At 38.8% G+C, this 19,612-nt stretch overlaps 1 protein-coding gene and 1 pseudogene across 1 annotated transcript; both read right to left on the bottom strand.

The window, feature by feature from the left end:
• Positions 1-556: 556 nt before the first annotated feature.
• LOC143889557 (cyclin-dependent kinase C-2-like) lies at positions 557-15,750 on the bottom strand. The gene is made up of 13 exons (XM_077393809.1): positions 15,609-15,750; positions 15,367-15,497; positions 10,482-10,563; positions 10,226-10,316; positions 10,095-10,124; positions 9,762-9,871; positions 9,590-9,662; positions 9,379-9,499; positions 9,141-9,258; positions 3,895-4,034; positions 3,638-3,695; positions 2,003-2,073; positions 557-1,593 (listed from the first exon to the last, which is right to left on the bottom strand). The coding sequence occupies exons 2-13, from the start codon at positions 15,474-15,476 to the stop codon at positions 1,056-1,058; spliced, it is 1,542 nt and encodes a 513-aa protein (XP_077249924.1). The 5' UTR covers positions 15,477-15,497; positions 15,609-15,750; the 3' UTR covers positions 557-1,055.
• Positions 15,751-17,234: 1,484 nt separating this feature from the next.
• LOC143890611 (secreted RxLR effector protein 161 pseudogene) lies at positions 17,235-19,328 on the bottom strand (annotated as a pseudogene).
• Between the last annotated feature and the right edge of the window lie 284 nt (positions 19,329-19,612).

Here is a 19,612-nt window from a genome sequence, read left to right as displayed (position 1 = left end):
TTTTAATAATTTGTGAATCTTCAGAGCATAAAAGAAGGCACACAAAAAATTCTTTAAGGGCCCCTTTGGATGCCCAGAAGAATTTGGTTTGGATTTCTCACATTTGCAGCCCTTTTGCACTGTGATTTGGAACCGGATCAAATCCTTTAATTTCCAAATTAGCAACTGACAGTGAATTTCCAAATATGCTGTAGAAATAAGAAATTGAAAATCCACATATGGCAGTTTCCTTCACTCTCTTTGCTCCTCAACCTCTCCCCTCCACTAGGAAGTACCCCTTACCCTCTCTCTCCCTCTACATGAGCTGGCAGATCTATTCATTTTGTATTCAAAACTCAATTCCAAATCCAAATACAAAATATGAGGTATCCAAACGGGCCCCAAGGGTTTTTCAAATGATTCAAAGAAGGGGAAATGATATATTATATCACTGCCTTTTCTTCCTTGGGCCAGCCCCTTGTAGTAGTCATAAATACACTGGGCGGAGAGGGGTGGACCGGCGAAGAAAAGGAGGAGAATATATCATTTCCCTTAAATAACAAAGAAAGACAATAAATTGGTCAAAAAATTCACTCCATTCAAGAGAATCAGTTTATGATAGTAAACAACAGTGAGAGAAAACTACAGAGAAAATCCCTAATGCAGAGCCCAACAAATAAAGGGTTCAGATCATTATACATTTATACCCATTGACACAGTTGGGCTTGTAGAACTTTTCATCATATATACCTGCATACAGTGGCTTCCATAACCAGTTATCAGTGTTCCCAAGGCTTACCTTACTAACCATTTGATAATATAAAAACTTCTTAACTCCTCTAAAGGAACCAACTGCATTCAAGAGTCCCTTATCTGCCATGGATTTTTGAGCAAAATGTCTCTATTTTGAACATTGGGGATCCTTTTTGCCATGGTTACCAAATAAAGCTTATCTAAATAAGTTCAACACTGTTGATCTTCTCTTTGCCATGGTTACCATATAAAGCTTAGCTCAATAAGTTCAACCGTAATACCGTATAAAGCTTATCTCAATAAGCTCAACTTTTGTTCAACTATTACTGTGGCCATCCATACTGCGGATTGCGATTGCCCCCCATCATGTTGGGGCCTCGGCCAGTACCCGAAGTACTGCCATATGGGGCCGCTTGAGGGTAATTTGGAGCCCCAACTCCATAACCACCACTCGCTCTAGGACCTGCGTTGGGCATATTACTTGTGCCATATGGGGGCCCACGCCCTTGCGGAGGGTATGGCCCACCACTGTAACCTCCACCTTGACCTCCACGATTTGGGTTGTATCCCCCACTTGGATTTCCACTCTGTGGATATCTGTTGGCCCCCCCCGAAGGTCCTCGAGGCTTTCCATAGTGATGGCTTGGGCCCGCCACCACCGGAGGTTGGGAATTATGCATGGGCTGGTTGGGCCCTGGTCTGAGCTGAGGATGACCTTGTCCTGTCTGCTGGATGGGAGGGAGGCGTTGATGCTGCTGTGGATGCTGTAGTTTCTGCCTCTTTGCTGTTTCTTCATGCTGCCGTTGTTGTTGGCGCTTTTTCTTTGTTTGGAACTCGTGTGATGACTCATATTTGGGTAAGCTGTGATCAAAGAATTATTACTGATCAGGAATAAAAAGTTTGAAATTTTACTGCCACGGGTGAGGATAAATCAAGGGAAATGATATCAGCACAACCATGCTTTAATAATTGCACAAACATATTGTCTTTTGCTTTTGAATTGGTTTGTAAGAGCTTTTTGGGAACTGCAATAACCCTTGACAACTATTTAACTATAAAAGACAAGATGGCAGATGGGTCAGTGCAATTATCAAAACATAGCTGTGCTGATATCATTTCCCTAAATCATCTCTGCTAAACCACTGAATTGTGATTCGTCTGGTGTAGAATATATGATTCATTTTTTGAACTTAATTGGAAGTGGAGCAATTAGAAAGATTTAGACATGGTTTTAATAACGGAATAAGTCCTGATATAGGGGCAGATAAACCTCTTGGGGTCACAAGGCAAAGGGTCATTCCAGAAGTACTCGGCGTCGAGTGCATCCTTGGCAGATATTCTCTACATAGTAAGAAAGGGGGAAAGGAAATGATGTGGGAAACATTCACTAGATTTATAGAATACAAACATATGCAGCTTACAAAAATGATGTGGGAATCTTACAATTGCATAAAAGTAGCTCAGAAAAGCCAAAGAGTAGAGAGTACTAGCTGAGCCATGTGCAAGATTCTTGGCAAGGAAAATTAGAAATAATGGACAACGTGAAAACAGAAAAGGAACATAAAGCTATATTACATTTTAATTTCGTGATATTGAATCATTTGTAAATTATGTATCACATGTTGGAACTTCTGGTAAACTATCAAATATCAAAGAGATCAAAGGAAACCGAACTAGTAACTTGCATTGAGTTACAGCAGATGTACATACCACTGCACAGGGTTACACCAAGATCGGGAAGTTGATTGTCGAAATCCAATAAGAGCTTTCTAGAATCACAGGATGGACTTGAAAATCCCCAAAACTCATAGATGGCCTCAAAATGGGATGTGATTGTTTTCCAACGGTCACATAGCATAAGCATCAACACCCAAGGCACAAGTTTCCTAAATTTTCTAGCAATAAGGTTCAAGTTCACTAGTATGTGAGTTATCAAAGGCACGTCTTTAGAGCATTGTGCAGTATACTTCAGCCAAAGCATAATGTGCAAAAAAATTCCATACAAAGACATGGGTGTGTTTGGCTAAACTGAAAAAAAAAAGATCCCAGAAAATTTTTCCGTGAAAATTAAATTTTCAGAGGTTTGGTAACCGATTTTTTAAGGAAAAAAATTATTTTTCAGGTAAAAAAATTCATCAAGACACCTTGAAAGAAGCAAGCAATGCTTTTTTCGTTTTTTTTCGTTTTTTAAATAGCGAGAAGCAACCAATGCTATAGCTGTGTTGTTGTTTTTTTTTTTGCTAGAATATTTTCGCTGAATCTTCTTTATAAAAGTTCTTTCCACATAGCCAAAGATGGACTTAATTTTTCACTGAATTTACAAATAAAATTTCAACATGGTCATACATGGCCATGAACTGTAGAGGCAGCTATGCACATCAGTTGGTGAGGGAGCGACCAGAACTGCAACATTGCAATTGTTGTATGAACCAGTACTCCAGTCCTTGATTATCCACTGAATTTTCCGGATATATATATTTTCAGGTTAAACATGTCATCTTTGTGTCCAATACGAGAGCAAGTGACCTGGATCAAATTACATGTGTAACAGAGATAATGCAATAACTGTGATGATCTAAAAAACCTAATGGTGCAAAGTAGTAAATTGACTGCTATGATGTAAAAAAGCCTAATGATACCAAATAGTAAATTTACCGTTAATAATCTAAAAAGCCCAATTATGCCAAATAGTAAATTGACCGCCATCATCTAAAAAGTCGATACAGATAAATATTGGAGAAATCAGAAAACACTAATAGATCAAGGAGAAGCTAGCTCTTACTCTGCGAATATTATAAGTGAATGGGTAAAGTAAGAAATTTACACCAACAGCACATACATTTATAAGTTAAGTATTAATCCAAGGAAGTTATTCATTTAAAATGAGTTCATGTAAAAATGATACCTGAGATGGATCTAGAGTTAGCATCCTTTCCAGTAACTCCAAAGCATGACGGTCAAAACTGTCAGGTGAAAATTTCAAAAAAATAATAACTGTGTACAACTTTTCTGATAAAAAAAATAGACAAATGAAACCCCTGTACATTTTCAACAGATTCGATGTGTACAGAGAAACACAAAATAAAAATAAAACACCACAAAATGGAAAATGAGAGTAAACGATAACCCAAGCACACAAATGATCGATATAAGACTACTTACTGTTTGAAAACCTCCCTGACACGTCTCTTCATTGGTCTTGTTGGCTTGAAATTGTTATACCAAGGAATCTTGGAAACCCCAGGCCAATTGACTTCATCAGGAGCTCCACAGAGCTCATAAATTTTGTTCAACTGCTCAGGCTACAGTAAGCACGGAAAGGCCACTATTAAGCTTCTCTTTGTGGGAAATCAATAGTGTAGGAACCAGCATAAAGAAACCATACAAAGGTCCGAAAAGAACAATGACAAAATGCCAAATTTAGAACAAAAAATCAAAGTAATCTGAGTTACAAGAAAACAGATGAGAAAATTGGTACATAAAGAAGCCTATCTGTAAATATTCACCCAAGCCAACACAAGAAAGAATCAAATTACAGTGTGAATAATAGCACCATATGCAAGGACAGGTTATGCAATGTGTTTTCTCAAAACTCAAAACTGAAGAAACTGGTAAAATGACTCAGCGGCAGCAATGGGGACGTTCTTCATGACCTGTTTCAGTGGTTGAAAAGTGAAAGGGGAGTCATGGTAAAGATACGACAGACGGGAAGGAGGATATGGGAGTGTAAAATTATGTACCTCCAATTTAACTGTAACATAAGAGCTGAGAACAGGAATCTGGTGGTGGTTGTCTTGGAGATGATATTTGAATTGAACAGAATAGATCATAGTTCGAAAACCCAGCTGTTCAACACAATACTCACCCGAGTCAACTCAACCCGGTCATTAACTGGGTGATAGGTTGAGAAAAACTGGCCATATTTCATCCAGCCGGCTCTTGCCAAATCAAGCGAGTCAACCTGAGACATAGGTTAAATCATAGGTTCCTACATGCATCTTACAGACGTAAGGGCTCCGAGGCATCAGAAGAGGACAATTTATTACCGGTCCAAACATCCGTTTACAGCCCTAAAGGCATGGGCTTAGAGATATGGGCTCAGTTGGATTCTACTTGAGGAGCTAGGGCTATTAATGATATATAGGAGACTTTAATGTGATTTGTTTGTGTTATGTGTATTTTCTTATGTTGTATGTGGGGTTAGTTAGTGCATAGTAGTGGGTATGTTTTTTAGTGTAATGGCCATTAGTTGTGGCTAATGTGTTTAGTGTAGTGGGAGTTAGTTACTTATGATGTGTCTTCTTAGTGGGTAAGTGTGCTTGTGATGTGGCACTCCCTCTTGCTTGTATTTATGTAGTAGCAATTCAATGAAAAGAGGAGAAGAAGATAATTTTACAGCAAAGGAAACTCTGTAGGAGAGTCATGGTTCCTCTCGAATCGAGCAGTTAGGAGGTCCGGTTGCCACGAATCAACCTCTCTCCCCCTCATTTCTATTTTCTATTTTGTTTATTTGTGTTACAGCCAATTAGGCACGTACCAGTTTGTCTAAGAAGAGGTAGTTGATTATTTATTTTTTTGAAAGATGACAATTTTCATTGATACTAAGATTATATTGGGGACCAGGAGTCCCATCCTATAGTACAAAGTATCTGAAAGGGTGGTCAGGGCATACTCTGGACCAGGAAACTTAAAAGCAGAAATTAAATACAATGCCCATTGCCTGTTTTCCTCCATTATACCAAGAAAGAAGGAATACCAAGTTTGACGAAGAGAATTTCCATGCTACCATCCTCTTACACCACGCAATAATCTCCCCACCACAAAATACCAAAATTTCCATCGCAGTCGAATATGATGAGTATGAAGACCTTATCAAATAACATTGTAATAACATACTTGTGGATCTTCATTTCACAGAGACTAATGCGGTTGTATAACCAAGATGACCGAAGTGGGCAAATTATTTACTTTGAGTGAGCAAGAGGGCTCATTCCCAAAAGGGTTTCCAGTTGAGTACTCAACCGTGGCTTATGTCGAACCCATTCACGCATCAAGCTTGAGACTAAGGAAGAGCACTTGGCCTAGTTTTCAATATATATATATATATATATATATATATATATAGAGAGAGAGAGAGAGAGAGAGAGAGAGAAACGGTTTCTACACACCAACTTAAAATACAGTGGGGGCCCACATTGTTTGGGTGATCCAAAGCATTCATTTGATGGGCCCTCACATAGATAGGGTGTGCCCAAAAAATCAGCTTCATAGGATCATCCCAACCTGTCGAACCGTGGAGGCAAAAAATGGACAGATTTGTGAAGGTTTATACACGTCCATTTTACCTCCACAAATCATAGGGTTGGGATGATCCTATGGAGCTGATTTTTTGTGGATACCCTATCTATGTGAGGGCCAATCATATGAATGGTTTGGATCACACAAACAATATGCCCTCCACTGTGTTTTAAGCAAGTGTGTAGATAACTTATCTACACTTGTGTGTAGAAACCGTAGAAACAATATGCCCTCCACTATATATATATATATATATATATATGTGTAAGGAATATGTTGGTGCGCTTAAGTGGTTATAACGCCTCCCATTCGTTTAAATGTTTGGGTCCCGCTTAAGCGAACCAATGTGAGGCGTTATAACAACTTAATCGCACCAAAAAAATGATGCGCTTAACACTTCTCTCTCTCTCTCTCTCTCTCTCTCTCATATATATATATATATATATATATATATATATATATATATATATATATATATAGGGAAAGGTGTGCGTACTCGGTCGAGTAGATAAGCTTATCTACTTGGTCGGGTTAAAAAGAGTGGGGGCCCACATTTTTGGGGTGATCCAAACCATTCATTTGAAAGGCCCTTACCTAGATAGGGTGTCCACAAAAAGTCAGCCCCATATTTCGATACCTCTTCTTTGTAGTTTTTCCGTAATTGTCATATACAGGTACCCGTTGCCCGTAATTTCCCTCAAAAACTATACTACGTAATGATTATTATTGCTAGCCACCATTCAAGAAATAGTATTTCCGTGCAGTTTTTCACCACGTTTAATAAGACAAATCTCTGAACACATACAATTGCAAAGGATGGGCAAGACGTAGCCTTGGGAGAAGGTGGCTAGCAAATCATGATTTGCTTTTTCAAATAATTCCAAAAATTGGTAGGATTGAAATTATGTGGCTTTAATGGGTGCCTTTGTTAAAAAGCATAAAGGAGGGGTAGGATTGAAAATATGTGGGTTGAATGGGTGCCTTTGTTAAAAAAAGTCAAAAAAAGTGATGTGTAATTCTCATAGAATTTTGGGAAAAATTCAAATAATTCTCTCCTCCACGGGCCGACAAAGAACTGTACAGACCACATCATAGGTTGACCCAAACCATCCATGTGATGGAACACAACATCAATAGGTTGTGCCCGTAAAATCATTTCCATAGGCTGATCATAGCCCTCCAATCTATAGAGGTTTCCATAATTAAAAAAGCGTAAAGGAGGAGAGGGGGGGGGGGGGGGGGGTAGGATTGAAATTATGTGGCTTTAATGGGCACCTTTGTTAAAAAACATATAGGAGGGGGTAGGATTGAAAATATGTGGGTCGAATAGGTGCCTTTGTTAAAAAAAGTCAAAAAAAAGTGATGTGTAATTCTCATAGAATTTTGGGAGAACTTCAAATAATTCTCTCCTTTTCTCTTCTGCTATATATATATATATATATATATATATATATATATATATATATATATATATTTGAATGGTTTGGCCTAGTTTTCAATAGTTGACAGATATATTGAAAAAATGGAGAAATGTTACGAAGGCTCAGATCGAGGAGTTCCTGCAGAAGCTACAAGCAAAAAACACTAAGGATCTTTTCGGTTGCACTAGAAATAGGGAAAATCAAAGTAAAAGGACATTTTCCTTTTCCTAGCATTATTTGGTTGTCATTTACTATTCACATGACGGTCCTTGTCGGCTGTAAATTTTCCAAAAGCAAGCCATTTTTTATTGTTTGATTTTTCTCTCAAATCAAGAAGAAAAGTAAAGAAATGGGAATCTATTTTCCTTTTGCCTCTACTTCTACATTACAAACATTCAAACAGACCCTAAGGCTATGTCACTTGCGTTCCTCGGCTTGGAAAACCCGAGGATATGATGCGGCAAAAAGATAAGAGAGAGAGAGAGAGAAGGGGTGCTCTGTTGTCGGGAATGAAGGGAAAAACCAAAGAGAGACTCAGCAAGCATCGACGGCGAGAGTGCAGTGGAGTAGCAAGTGTGAAGCATGGCAGCATCTCCATGCAGAGACGGTGAGCAACAACGGCAACGAGAGGGGGGAGAGGAGAAGAGGGCAGTGGGAGAGGAGAGTCAGACGTCGTAGAGAGAGAGAGAGAGAGAGAGAGAGAGAGAGAGAGATTTCCTTCGTCTTACCGCTTGCGGAATACAGAAACAAAACAACATGGAATCCATGTCATCTTCCCCTCCCTATGAATGAACGCAACCTAACACGCATTCAACGCAGTTTGACAGAAAAATGTAGTTTTCGCCATGTTTTCGAGGCAAATGTATCAACTGGAAAGAGAAAGAGCCTAAGGGAAAAGGAACTACTAGGCCAAGGGCCACATCAAAATAATCATACGTGATCACTGCACTCCCTCTTTGGCGAGCTCATCCACCCTCCCGTTCATCAACCACCACACGTTTTGGAAGGATATATCTCTTGGAGGGGCAGTCCACGATTTCATCTATCGTATCAAGGAATCTACAAGGGACGGTGCACAAGTTGTTCAGCCATTGGATAACATTCCTAGTGTCACCTTCAATATTCAAGAGCTCAAGCAAGAAGTGTGTTCAGACCTTGACGCTAACCCTAATGGCCATAAGTTCATCCATGTTGGAATCAATAACCCCATCCGAACCAAAGTAATTCACTCTTGCAGCCCTAGTATGATCCGAATGAGACCCCCACACCAGCTGGACAGGGATTGCCTAAGCTGGACCGATGTCTGATATTTCTAGGAACGGAATGATTTGAGGATTGGAAATAATATGCATGGATTTTTAAGAGTGAATTAGATGGAATCCAGTCTAAGGATTTCAAGAGAATTAAATAGGGATTTATGAAATTAGAGAAAATGACTAAATTTAGCAATTGTCCTAATGTGGGTGTGCGCGCGCGCGTGCTTGAAAGGCAAGCTTAACGTGATCATGTATCACGTATACATATATACATGTAGATATAAGCATAAAAAGGCAGGCTTAAAGTGATCATGCACATCCCATGTAAACCCACGACCATTCTGTATTTAATAATCATAGAATCAAGAGAGCATATCACACATTCCATCATTGAAACCCACCATTTATCCAATAAGGAGGCACAGCAAACTACCTCATTTTTTCCAGGCAAAATTGGTTTTCCATGTAGAAGCTCCGCAAAAATACAACCAACAGACCACATGTCAACAGCTGGACCATATTTTGTGGTTCCAAGCAGCAACTCAGGAGGTCTGTCCAAGGCATTATGACCCCAAACCAATTAAAAGGGAGAAATGGTAAATACTCTTGGAAAGACTAAAAGGAGATTAATTACTTGGAAACCCACACTCTATGTAAGTATAATAATTTACCTATACCAGAGAGTAATAACACGATTTGTAAGATTTCCGTTGTGGTCATTGGAAAAAGAGCGTGCCAAGCCAAAATCTGCAAGCTTTAAATTCCCCTCATTATCAATTAGAAGATTGGATCCTGCATGGAAAGATGTATTGTGAATTCAGCTCAGCCTCGAAAATATTAGTCTGACCAAGCAAGAGATACAACCCAGTATCTGATGATAACCTTTGATGTCACGATGAAGTACTTGATTAACATGACAGTAATGAAGTCCCGTCAAGAGCTGCCTCATATAGCACTGATAAGACAGATAAATGAAAAAAAATAAAAAATCAACTTATTGGTCAAGTATAGTAAACTTTATTTAAGCCATATGGAATTTTGGGAGTTATGATACCTTGATCTGAGGAACTGTGAACCGCATGCCTGGACGATCTGAAAGACCAGTCAAATCATGGTCCATGTACTCAAAAACCATGTATATGCTACCTTTATACTTATTTCCATCTATGGACCCAAGAAAATGATGGAAACACCAGAAAGTTCCATTAAATCAATGATAAGAAGAAATGTGCAAGGTAATGTTAAAAGCACCATTTAGACACAACAGCCGAACAAATCATAACAATAATCTCTGAACATGATCAATTTATTAAAAGAAACAATAATCTGCAGATAAGAAATACTAAGAAAACATCTTGAAAGGAATTCCATAAGAAATTGAACACACCTGGCCTTCCTTGCTCGTCTTTTTCAGGACCTAGACAACAATCCAAGGAATAATTTTTAAGTATCGATGTTATATGCATACATGCAAGATCTAACAACGTATTAAGCAAAGAAACACACAGAGAAAATCACCTGGAGAAGTTACAATCTCTTTCAACTGAATTACGTTCTCATGATGCAACTTCTTTAGAATTTTGATTTCACGTATGGCAGTTATTGGAAACTGCACAAGCAAACAAAAGATCAACCAGGTTCTAAAGAGATCATACCATTCAACTGAAAAACTTCTTCACAGCTAACTTCAGTACTTTTTTCCCGTAATCGTGCAGAGACATAGTCGATATATGTAAAACTACAACAGTCGTTATGAATCAGAAACAAAACATACCCCTTCTCTTTCATTGTCCATTCGTATCTTTTTCAAAGCAACGATTTCCCCTGTTTTGATTTCCCTAGCCATATATACCTGACTGCAGTTTGAAATCCACAAGAAAACAAATAATTATCCAATCAAATAGCCACACATGAATGGCTCCAAATACCACATATTTTATTATAAAGGGCGCTAAGCAATTATCAATGACATGACATAAAGTTCATGAAATCAGTTAATTGATAATAAATTATAAAATTAAAACCCCCATATGAGTCTTCCATGAGGATTCCTAAATACAATAAACAAAGATAAGCAAACACTGGATCCTCTCCCATTTCAAGTTTATTAGTCCTTTTTTTTAAACAATATATAGAAGTTGGAACTTGGAAGTGGATATCCATGAAATATCGTACCAAAGTATGCCAAAGGGATAGCTAATTGGGTACTCTTCTTCAGTTTCAATATCCAATGAAATCCCAAAAATGGATAATAACTCAGATAAGACGTTGCCTTGACTAACTGGAAATTCACAACCTCGGTACCAAGGAAAAACATTAATGCACAACCTCTAAATTGGTTTCATGAAACGACACATGTTTTTTTTTAATGGGAAATGACGTATGCTACATGCCTAATTGGTTGTGATCATAGATAAGAATTTCATTTCATTTCGGCTGAAATGGCCGAAACATTTCGTTTTGTTCCGAAATCAGTAACTGCAAAGCAATATATTTTGTTTCATTCCAGATTTCGGTCCATTTCGGCCGTTTCTTTTCATCCGAAACGGGACGAAATGCCCTGCTTCGGACGAAATTACCCCATTTTATTTTATTTTTCTTCTCTCCTTCTTGCCTTTTCTTAGTTCTCTTCCCTTCTTAGTATTTACACGTAAAGTCATTCAAGTCATTTAATTAAAATTTACATGTGACTAAGGGAATACCCCGCATTTGGATTTATTAAAAATAGTTTTGATCGACTATGGAAGCTATCTTCTTGATTAGGCGGTAAATAGAGAGATTTAGAGAAAATAAAAAGGACCTCCATATGGTTTTCATTGATTTGGAGAAAGCGTATGATAGGGTTCCCAAGAGTGTTATGTGGTGGGTCCTTGAAAGGAAAAAGTGCCTCCTAAATATGTTGATATGATTAAGGATATGTACGACGGAGTAGTAACTAGTGTCAGAACTACAGATGGCACATCTAGCGAGTTTTCAATTACAATAGGACTGCACCAAGGATCAGCTCTAAGCCCTTATCTTTTTACTCTAGTTATGGATGAACTTACGGAGGGTATCCAAGATGAGGTGCCGTGTTGTATGTTATGTGCAGATGACATAGTATTAATTGATAAAACCAAAGCAGGAGTTACTGCTAAGTTAGAGTTATGGAGAACTACTTTGGAATCCAAAGATTTTAGACTGAGTAGGACTAAGACAGAGTATATGGAGTGCAACTTTAGTAATGTAAGGAGGCGGGGCGAGGATGTAGTAAATATGACTGGACAAGAGGTACCTAAGAGGGATATATTTCGCTATCTTGGGTCAATCCTACATAAGGAAGGAGAGATTGAAGAGGATGTTAACCACAGAATAAGAGCAAGTTGGTTGAAATGGAAGCAAGCTTCAAGAGTTCTGTGTGATCGTAAAGCACCTACCAAGTTGAAGGGAAAGTTTTATAAGACAGTTGTGAGGCCAGCCATGCTGTACGGCCCAAAATGTTGGGCCACCAAGAAGCAGCATGTGCATAAGATGAATGTAGCAGAGATGTGAATGCTTAGATGGATGTGCGGCCACACAAGGTTAGATCAAATTAAAAATGAAGACATCCGTAAAAAGGTAGGGGTGGCACCAATTGAGGAGAAGATGAGAGAGCACTGCTTAAGATGGTTTGGGCATATCCAGCGTAGGCCTTTGGATGCTCCAGTGAGAAGAAGTGGCTCATGCCAAGTTGATGGAGTAAAAAGAGGTAGGGGCAGACCGAAAACAACTTGGGTAGAAACAATGAGGAAAGACTAGAGGGCTAGGAACATAACAGAGAACATGACCCTGGATAGGATAGAACGGAAGAAAATGGTCCATGTAGACAAACCCAACTAGTGCCAGGATTAGACTTAGTCAATTTGAGCAGCGTAGATCCTTTCACCTTCTTCATGAAAATTTTCTAAAGGATTCATTAACCGACCCCGACTAGTTTGGGACAAAGGCTTAGCTGAGTTGAGTTGAGTTTTGAGACCCACTTCTAAAATGGGAAAAAAAGTCAACTTTCCAGTTTTAGTACAAAATTTGACCTCCTTCAGTCATTTCAGGCCAGGTCAAAATCTTAACTTCCAAACGAGGGAGTATTTTCCAATTTTAAAAATTCATAAATTCTATCAGGTGCAAACATTATTAGATCCCAAAAGTTTGGTAAAAAAATTAAAAAATGTCATAACTTGGTCTCTAAAAAATTTTCATCTTGTTAGGCACTGGTCAACACAGGCATTTCAACATATATTGATTTTTCTTTAAGTAAATGTTGGATTTTACAACTTTGATGTTATGATAGATTAGGCTGCAGAGGACGACGACCTATTGTTCCAATTTTTTATTTTTGGGGGAAAAAATTCTGGTTGTCGTAGCGCTCCAAAATGAAACTCCAAAACGGCTCCAGTTGCCAAAAAGTAACGACGACCAAAACGAAATCATAACTAAGGATGTAATATAAATAAAAAAGGAAAAGATAGAAGAGAAGGGGAGAAAGGTTGATTCGAGGCAACCGGACCTCCTAACGGTTCAATTCGAGAGGAGCCATGACTCTCCTGAAAATAAAGTTTGCTTTTTGTAGTAAAATTCTCTGCAATTTCATTAAGATTCAACTTATTAAATACAAGAACAAAGGTGTGCTACATCACCAACCCATTTACCCAATTACATGACACATAATCGATAACTTACACCCACAAACCTAAAATGCATAACCCTGCGGTAACTATCTCATATACACCATAATATGTACGTATCAATGTATGATCAAGAACTCTCCTCTAATTGCTGGACAAACAAAGATGCAGCTAATAACCAAACTTGAGTCTTTGGAACCAGCAAAACCCTACATCCAAAAATAGAGTTACGTGCCTAATTGGACAATGGACATAACACAAAATAAAAGATAGAAAATAGAGGAGAAAGGTTTATCTGAGGTAACCGGACCTCTAAAGGTTCAATTCGAGAAAAACGGACTCTCCAGAAACACATGTTTCTTCTTTGATTGCTAAATTCTCTCCATTTTCATTAAGATATAACTTCTTAAATACAAGCACAAAGGATTGTATTTATGGGAGGGTTGGAGGGAAGTGTGTTTTAGTGGGGAGGCTCGGCCTCAGATTACTCAGAGATGGGAGGCGCCACTTGTCAGGATGTTGAAAGTAAATTTTTATGGTTCGAGTTTTGGGAATCCGGGCCCTGCTGGGATCGGAGGTCTTTGCCGTGATGCTTGTGGCGATGTTGTTTGGGCTTATTCTGGCCCTTTAGGGATTTGTGATGCTTCTGAGGCAGAGGTTAAGGCAGCACATCAGGGAATAAAAAGGCTTGGTAGAGGGGTTATGGATTGCACTATTATGGAAGGTGATTCACTTAATGTGATTCGTTGGTTGCGTGGTTTGGTGGTGCCTCCTTGGAGATTTTCTTCGCTCTTTGATGAGATAAATGATCTTATTTTGGGGTCTTCTATTGTTTTTAATCGTGTGAGGAGATCCGCGAATGGGGAGGCAGACTCCTTAGCTTGGGATGGTGTTAGTCGGTTGGGTTTAGGGGTGCAACTCGGGCGGGCTTAACCCGAACCCGGCGAGTTCAACCCGGAAAAAACTCGGGTTGGGTTGAGTTCAAGTCGGGTTCGGGTTGGGTTTTCTCAACCTGGGTTGAGTTCGGGTCAGGTTCGGGTTGAGGGCTTGGGCAACCCGACCCGAGTTCAACCTGAAATTTTTTATAATTTTTTTAGTTTTTAAGCTTAAAATCTCGGATTGAACTCGGGTTGGGTCAGGTTGGCAAAAAGGGCTGCTCGGGTCGGGTCAGGTCGGGTTCGAGTTGAGTAAATGGTTGCTCGGGCCAACCTGAACCTGACCTGCCCGAGTTGCACCCATAGTTGGGTTTGGAGTGGTTTGATTTCTTACACTGAGGGTTTTCTTGTAATCTTTGTTCCTTTGTTCTAGCTTGTATTCTTTGGGGACGGGAAGGGGGGGATTGGGGGGGGGGGGGGGGGGGGTGTTCCATCTCGACCGTTTCCCTCTATTAATAATTTACTTTGCCATTTCAAAAAAAATAAAAAAAGCACAAAGGATTGCCACATTCCCACAACCAAGGTTTTAAATTTCGGTTTCAGGTTTAATTTTGGTCCTCACCGGAACCGAAATTTCAGTAGAAGCGCTTGAAATCTCAGTTTATTGGGCCCAAATTACCGGAAATTCTCTAAGGAAATAAAAATTAATATTTATCAAAAATTTCGTCCGAAATCCAAATTTCAGCCATTTCGGTTTCGGAACGGCCCCGAACGAAATCCGAAATTTCGGATTCGGATTTCGGTCGAAATTTAAAACCTTGCCCCCAGACCACAACTACATAATAACTATGATGATAACTACATTCCCACAACCACATAATAACTACCCTACTAACACCTATAACTACATAATTCACTATCCTGCAAACACCAATAACCCTAAAACACATTCCCACAACTACATAATAGCTACATTACAGCTACCCCATAAACACCATAATTATATGCACATTTCAAATAGAAACTAAGGGAATCACAAAATTTGTAGAATAGACAAAGTCTTCGTAGCAAAGCGAAATCGAGTGGGGTAAAAAAGGATAAATGAATAAAAGGGATTTTTTTTTTGGTTGGTTTTTTTACTCACCCATACGTTCCTTCCCCAATCTGCTCCAATTTTTCGAAACAATCGACGCTTCGAGACCCCCATGACGGTGATTCGTCGAGATTGAGTTGCCCGGGGGCTGCTATAGCCATCTCCAACCTTACTATAAAACCCTAAATTCAAAAAACCATGGAAGACCAATTTAGGGTTTTATAGAGCTATAAAACCTCAAAAAATTTGAAAACAAAAAATAACAAGTAGAAGGGTGATTGAAAAATGAATACCTGATTAGGGTTAGGGTTTCTAATCGAGATCGTTTTCTTTGCTCTGAGAATCAGAGATCGTGACTTAAAATTGTTCTTCGTCTTTATATATCCATTTGAGGTGAAGGAAACGCAGAAGGGATGTATTTTTTTTGTTTTTTTTTTTTTAAGAATTTGCTAGTACACTTCGCGCGAATAAGATTTTGCTGACTTGGGCCTATAGTTCAATGGGTGAGTAGGGTTTGTATCTTAACCTTGAGGTCGTGGGTTTAATCCCAGCTTACCGACTAAAAAATAATTAGATTTTGGGAAATCGAGTTTTATTATAACACAAGCATTAGGCACTTCTACTCGTTTGGGGAATTGGAGTCTTAAATGGAGTAGGAAAGGAAAAGGATTAGATAGGCTCAAGGGCTAAGGCTATGTTTTGGAGTCCAGGAATTTTTGGAAAAGTTTGGAAAGGAAAATTATTTCTAAATTTTCGTATATTTTTACGCACACAAAAGATAACTTGAACTAACCCTATTCAAGTTTTACTCCCAGGGACCTTAATTTATGATAATATCCCTCTCAATTGACTATAACTGTATCATTCCCCTCTAAATTGTAGGAAGAAAAAAAATTTCATCTGAAATGTTTCTCTTACAATCAAGAAAGGGCCTAAGTGGAGGGGTTGTTCCTTAGAGAAGCTATTCTTAGGCCCTGTTTAGATTGCAAGAAAACTTTTTTTGGTGGGAAAGAAATTTCTCGGAAAATATTTTCCTTTGCAAAATTTAGGTGTAAATGATATGATTATGAATAGGGAGATGATTTTTTTGCCCCCCCCCCCCCCCCCCCCCAAATGTGAATTTACGTCAAAAAAGCATTATCGGGCCACAATTCATGTTAAAAGGGGAGTGTATTATCCTGGGGTGAAAAAATCAGCTCCCTTATGAATATCAACAAAAATTGAAGGTTATATAAAAAAACAAAGGGATTTGCTATGGTCCATCGCAAAAGGCATTTCAGAGCTGGTATATCGCAAAAGACATTCACGAGGTGGCTGGTCTGACATGCAACAGACCGGCAGCAAAATGCCTCTTGTGATGGATACTAGCAATTCCCAAAATCAAATAAGTTTAGTTCACGTGTTGATGGTGTTGAGATCTGGTTCCCCAATCCAAGGGTTGGCAGAGCTCCAATCTCCAAGGACCTACACTCGCATAAAAAGCGTTAGGGATCCGGGAGGTCTAGCTTCGACAAGCCACTCCGATGCTCAAGCCACAAATCAGTATCACAAGTGAAAGCCAAATGACAGAAGTAACAAGTGAGAGATCTTGTGATACCGGTTTATGACTTGAGCATCGGAGTGGCTTCCCAGAACCAAACCTCCAGGACCCCTAGTGCTTCTTATGTAAGCTTATGACCTTGTAGATTGGAGTTCTACCAACCCTTGGGTTAGGGAACCAGATCTTGACATCATCACATTAGTTCTCCTTGGAGTCGATTTAGATCGTAACCAAGTGATGCTTAGATAGACTAAAGGGAGACACCTTTCACAAGTAATTTTTTGATAGAAGGATATGTTAGAAAAGTGATGTGCAAATCTGTAATTTAGGATTCGAGAATACCTTATAACAAATTAACCTCACAACTTGAAGAAAGAGATCAATAATACAATTTTCTGCAATGATAATCTGTAAAGGAAAAAAGAAATCGTTAGATCACTTATCGAGTTGAGGTACGAAGAATCTTCGATGTCCTTAAGGCAAATCTCGCCCCCACTATGACGAATCAACGGTGCAGATGGGCGTCTCGACATATGCCTCCAGGATACAACAACTCTCGCTCCAGGGGTGTGCACTCACGCAGCCCGGATGCCTAAGAACTCGCTTATATTTGCCAAAAGCCTTGAGCAGAAAACCAGAGAAGAGAAAGAGCAGAAGAAGAATACGTCAAAGATATCTTTCTATTTTCTCTAAAACCGATTTATATAGAAAGGTAATCGACACGTTAGGGTAAAACGTCGCACTCTTTTAGTGCGTGAGAGACGTTTTCCAAACGGTCACTAAACCACGATTAAGGAATCTCAAACGGTAAAAAAAGAGTTAAAATAAAAATAAATAAATTCTTGATCGTTAAAAGGAAAAATAAATAAATAAAAAGAAAAGCCTTAGGTCCACGCGCGCGGCCAGCCGAACCGAGCCAGGCCGGGCGGCGCGCGTGTGTGGTAAGATCAAAAGCCCACCGGACCAAGTGGGCGATCCGTGCGCGTAGGATCCCCATGACCTCTTGCTTATTCACAAGGTTAAGAGAGTGAAAGTATATATATATATATATATATATATATATATATATATAGCCACTCTCATCCTCTCACACTTCCCATCTAGGACTAAAGTTTTCTCATGACTTTAGTCTTTTTGGAGGGAAGCCCAAAAGCATACATATAAAGACTAAAAACACCCCATTGTAAGTTTGAATTACAAAAAGACTTTTTTCACATAAAAAGTCAACAATCCCCCACTAATTCAAAATTAAAAGAAATAAATAAATCATAAATGTAAATAGATCTGATCAAGGCAAGATGTGTTATGCATCAGTAGATGTGTCTTTTGGACTTGAACATTTACTTAGTGTAGGTATATCGAGTTTATCAAGTACTCGGTGAACATACGTCTTGAACCAAGCACTTTTAGTAATAAACTGAGACAACATACCACACACACAACACAGAAGGTATAAGCAAGTTCATACGGCGTTGCACTTTTCGGCCATGTGCTATGTCCTGTTTTCATGAGCGCTCTAGAGAAATTAGCCCATTCTCATAGGAAGCGGCCACACTTCCACACTCATATATGTGTATCTATCAGGAGTGCCCTGTAACTACGCACCCCACTGACAATCAGCTAGTTAGCTAGTCAGCTATAGATAACATTAAGAGTCATATAACTCATCCTCTTTTTGTTACAGGTTGGACCCACACCATAGGGATAGGCTTAGTGAACTTAATTCACATACAACTTGGTGCAAAACATATCACTCAAATAACTTGTTTTTCCCATTGAACCTACTTCTTGGGATCTCCAGTCAGATAGGTTGGGTTCTTGTTATAGGTGATCTAAACAGTGGGCTTCAGCCCCATCCTCCTCGATGTGATCATGACTAATTTTTTATTTAGTCCTTTTGTAAGACAATCTGATATATTATCACTTGATCTTACATAATCAATGGTTATCACTCCATTTTTCAACAACTGTCTTATGGAGTTATGCCTCGACGTATGTGTCGGGATTTACCATTATATATATTATTACCTGCTCTTCCAATAGCAGCTTGACAATCACAGTGGATTGTAATACCCGGTACTGGCTTATTCCAAAATGGAATATCAGTTAGAAGGTTTCTAAGCCATTCAGCTTCCTCACTTGCTTTCTCTAAAGCAATAAACTCAGACTCCATAGTCGATCTGGCTATACATGTTTGCTTGGTTGATTTCCAAGAAACTGCTGCACTTCCTAGAGTGAAAACATATCCACTCCTTGATTTGGTCTCAAATCCAGATATCCAATTTGCATCGCTATACCCTTCTAGCACAACAGGATATTTAGTGAAATGCAAACCATAGTCTATGGTTCCTTTAAGATATTTCAATACTCTAATTAGAGCTTCCCAGTGATCACTACCAGGATTACTGGTATAGCTACTAAGTCTACCCACTGCATAGGCTATGTCTGGCCTAGTGCAGTTCATCAAATACATTAGACTCCCTATAACTCTAGAGTATTCGAGTGGATTTACTCAACTTCCTTTATTCTTACATAATCTTATACTAGAATCAGATGGGGTAGCCACATGTTTACAATCAAATTGATTAAACCTTCTAAGAATTTTTTCTACATAATGAGACTGAGATAGAATTATTTCTTCTGTGTTTCTATTAATTTTGATACCCATGATCACATCTGTCTTTCCCAGATCTTTCATATCAAAATTATTTGATAAAAAATTTTAGTGCCTTTAATTACACTAATGTCTGTTCCGAT

Source organism: Tasmannia lanceolata, unplaced genomic scaffold (assembly GCF_043159265.1).
Source record: "Tasmannia lanceolata isolate RefF3 unplaced genomic scaffold, GAP_Taslan_0.1 ptg000013l, whole genome shotgun sequence".
Lineage (NCBI taxonomy): Eukaryota > Viridiplantae > Streptophyta > Magnoliopsida > Canellales > Winteraceae > Tasmannia > Tasmannia lanceolata.
Note: the sequence above shows the minus strand (reverse complement) of the source record. Positions and strands in the feature narration are given on the sequence as shown.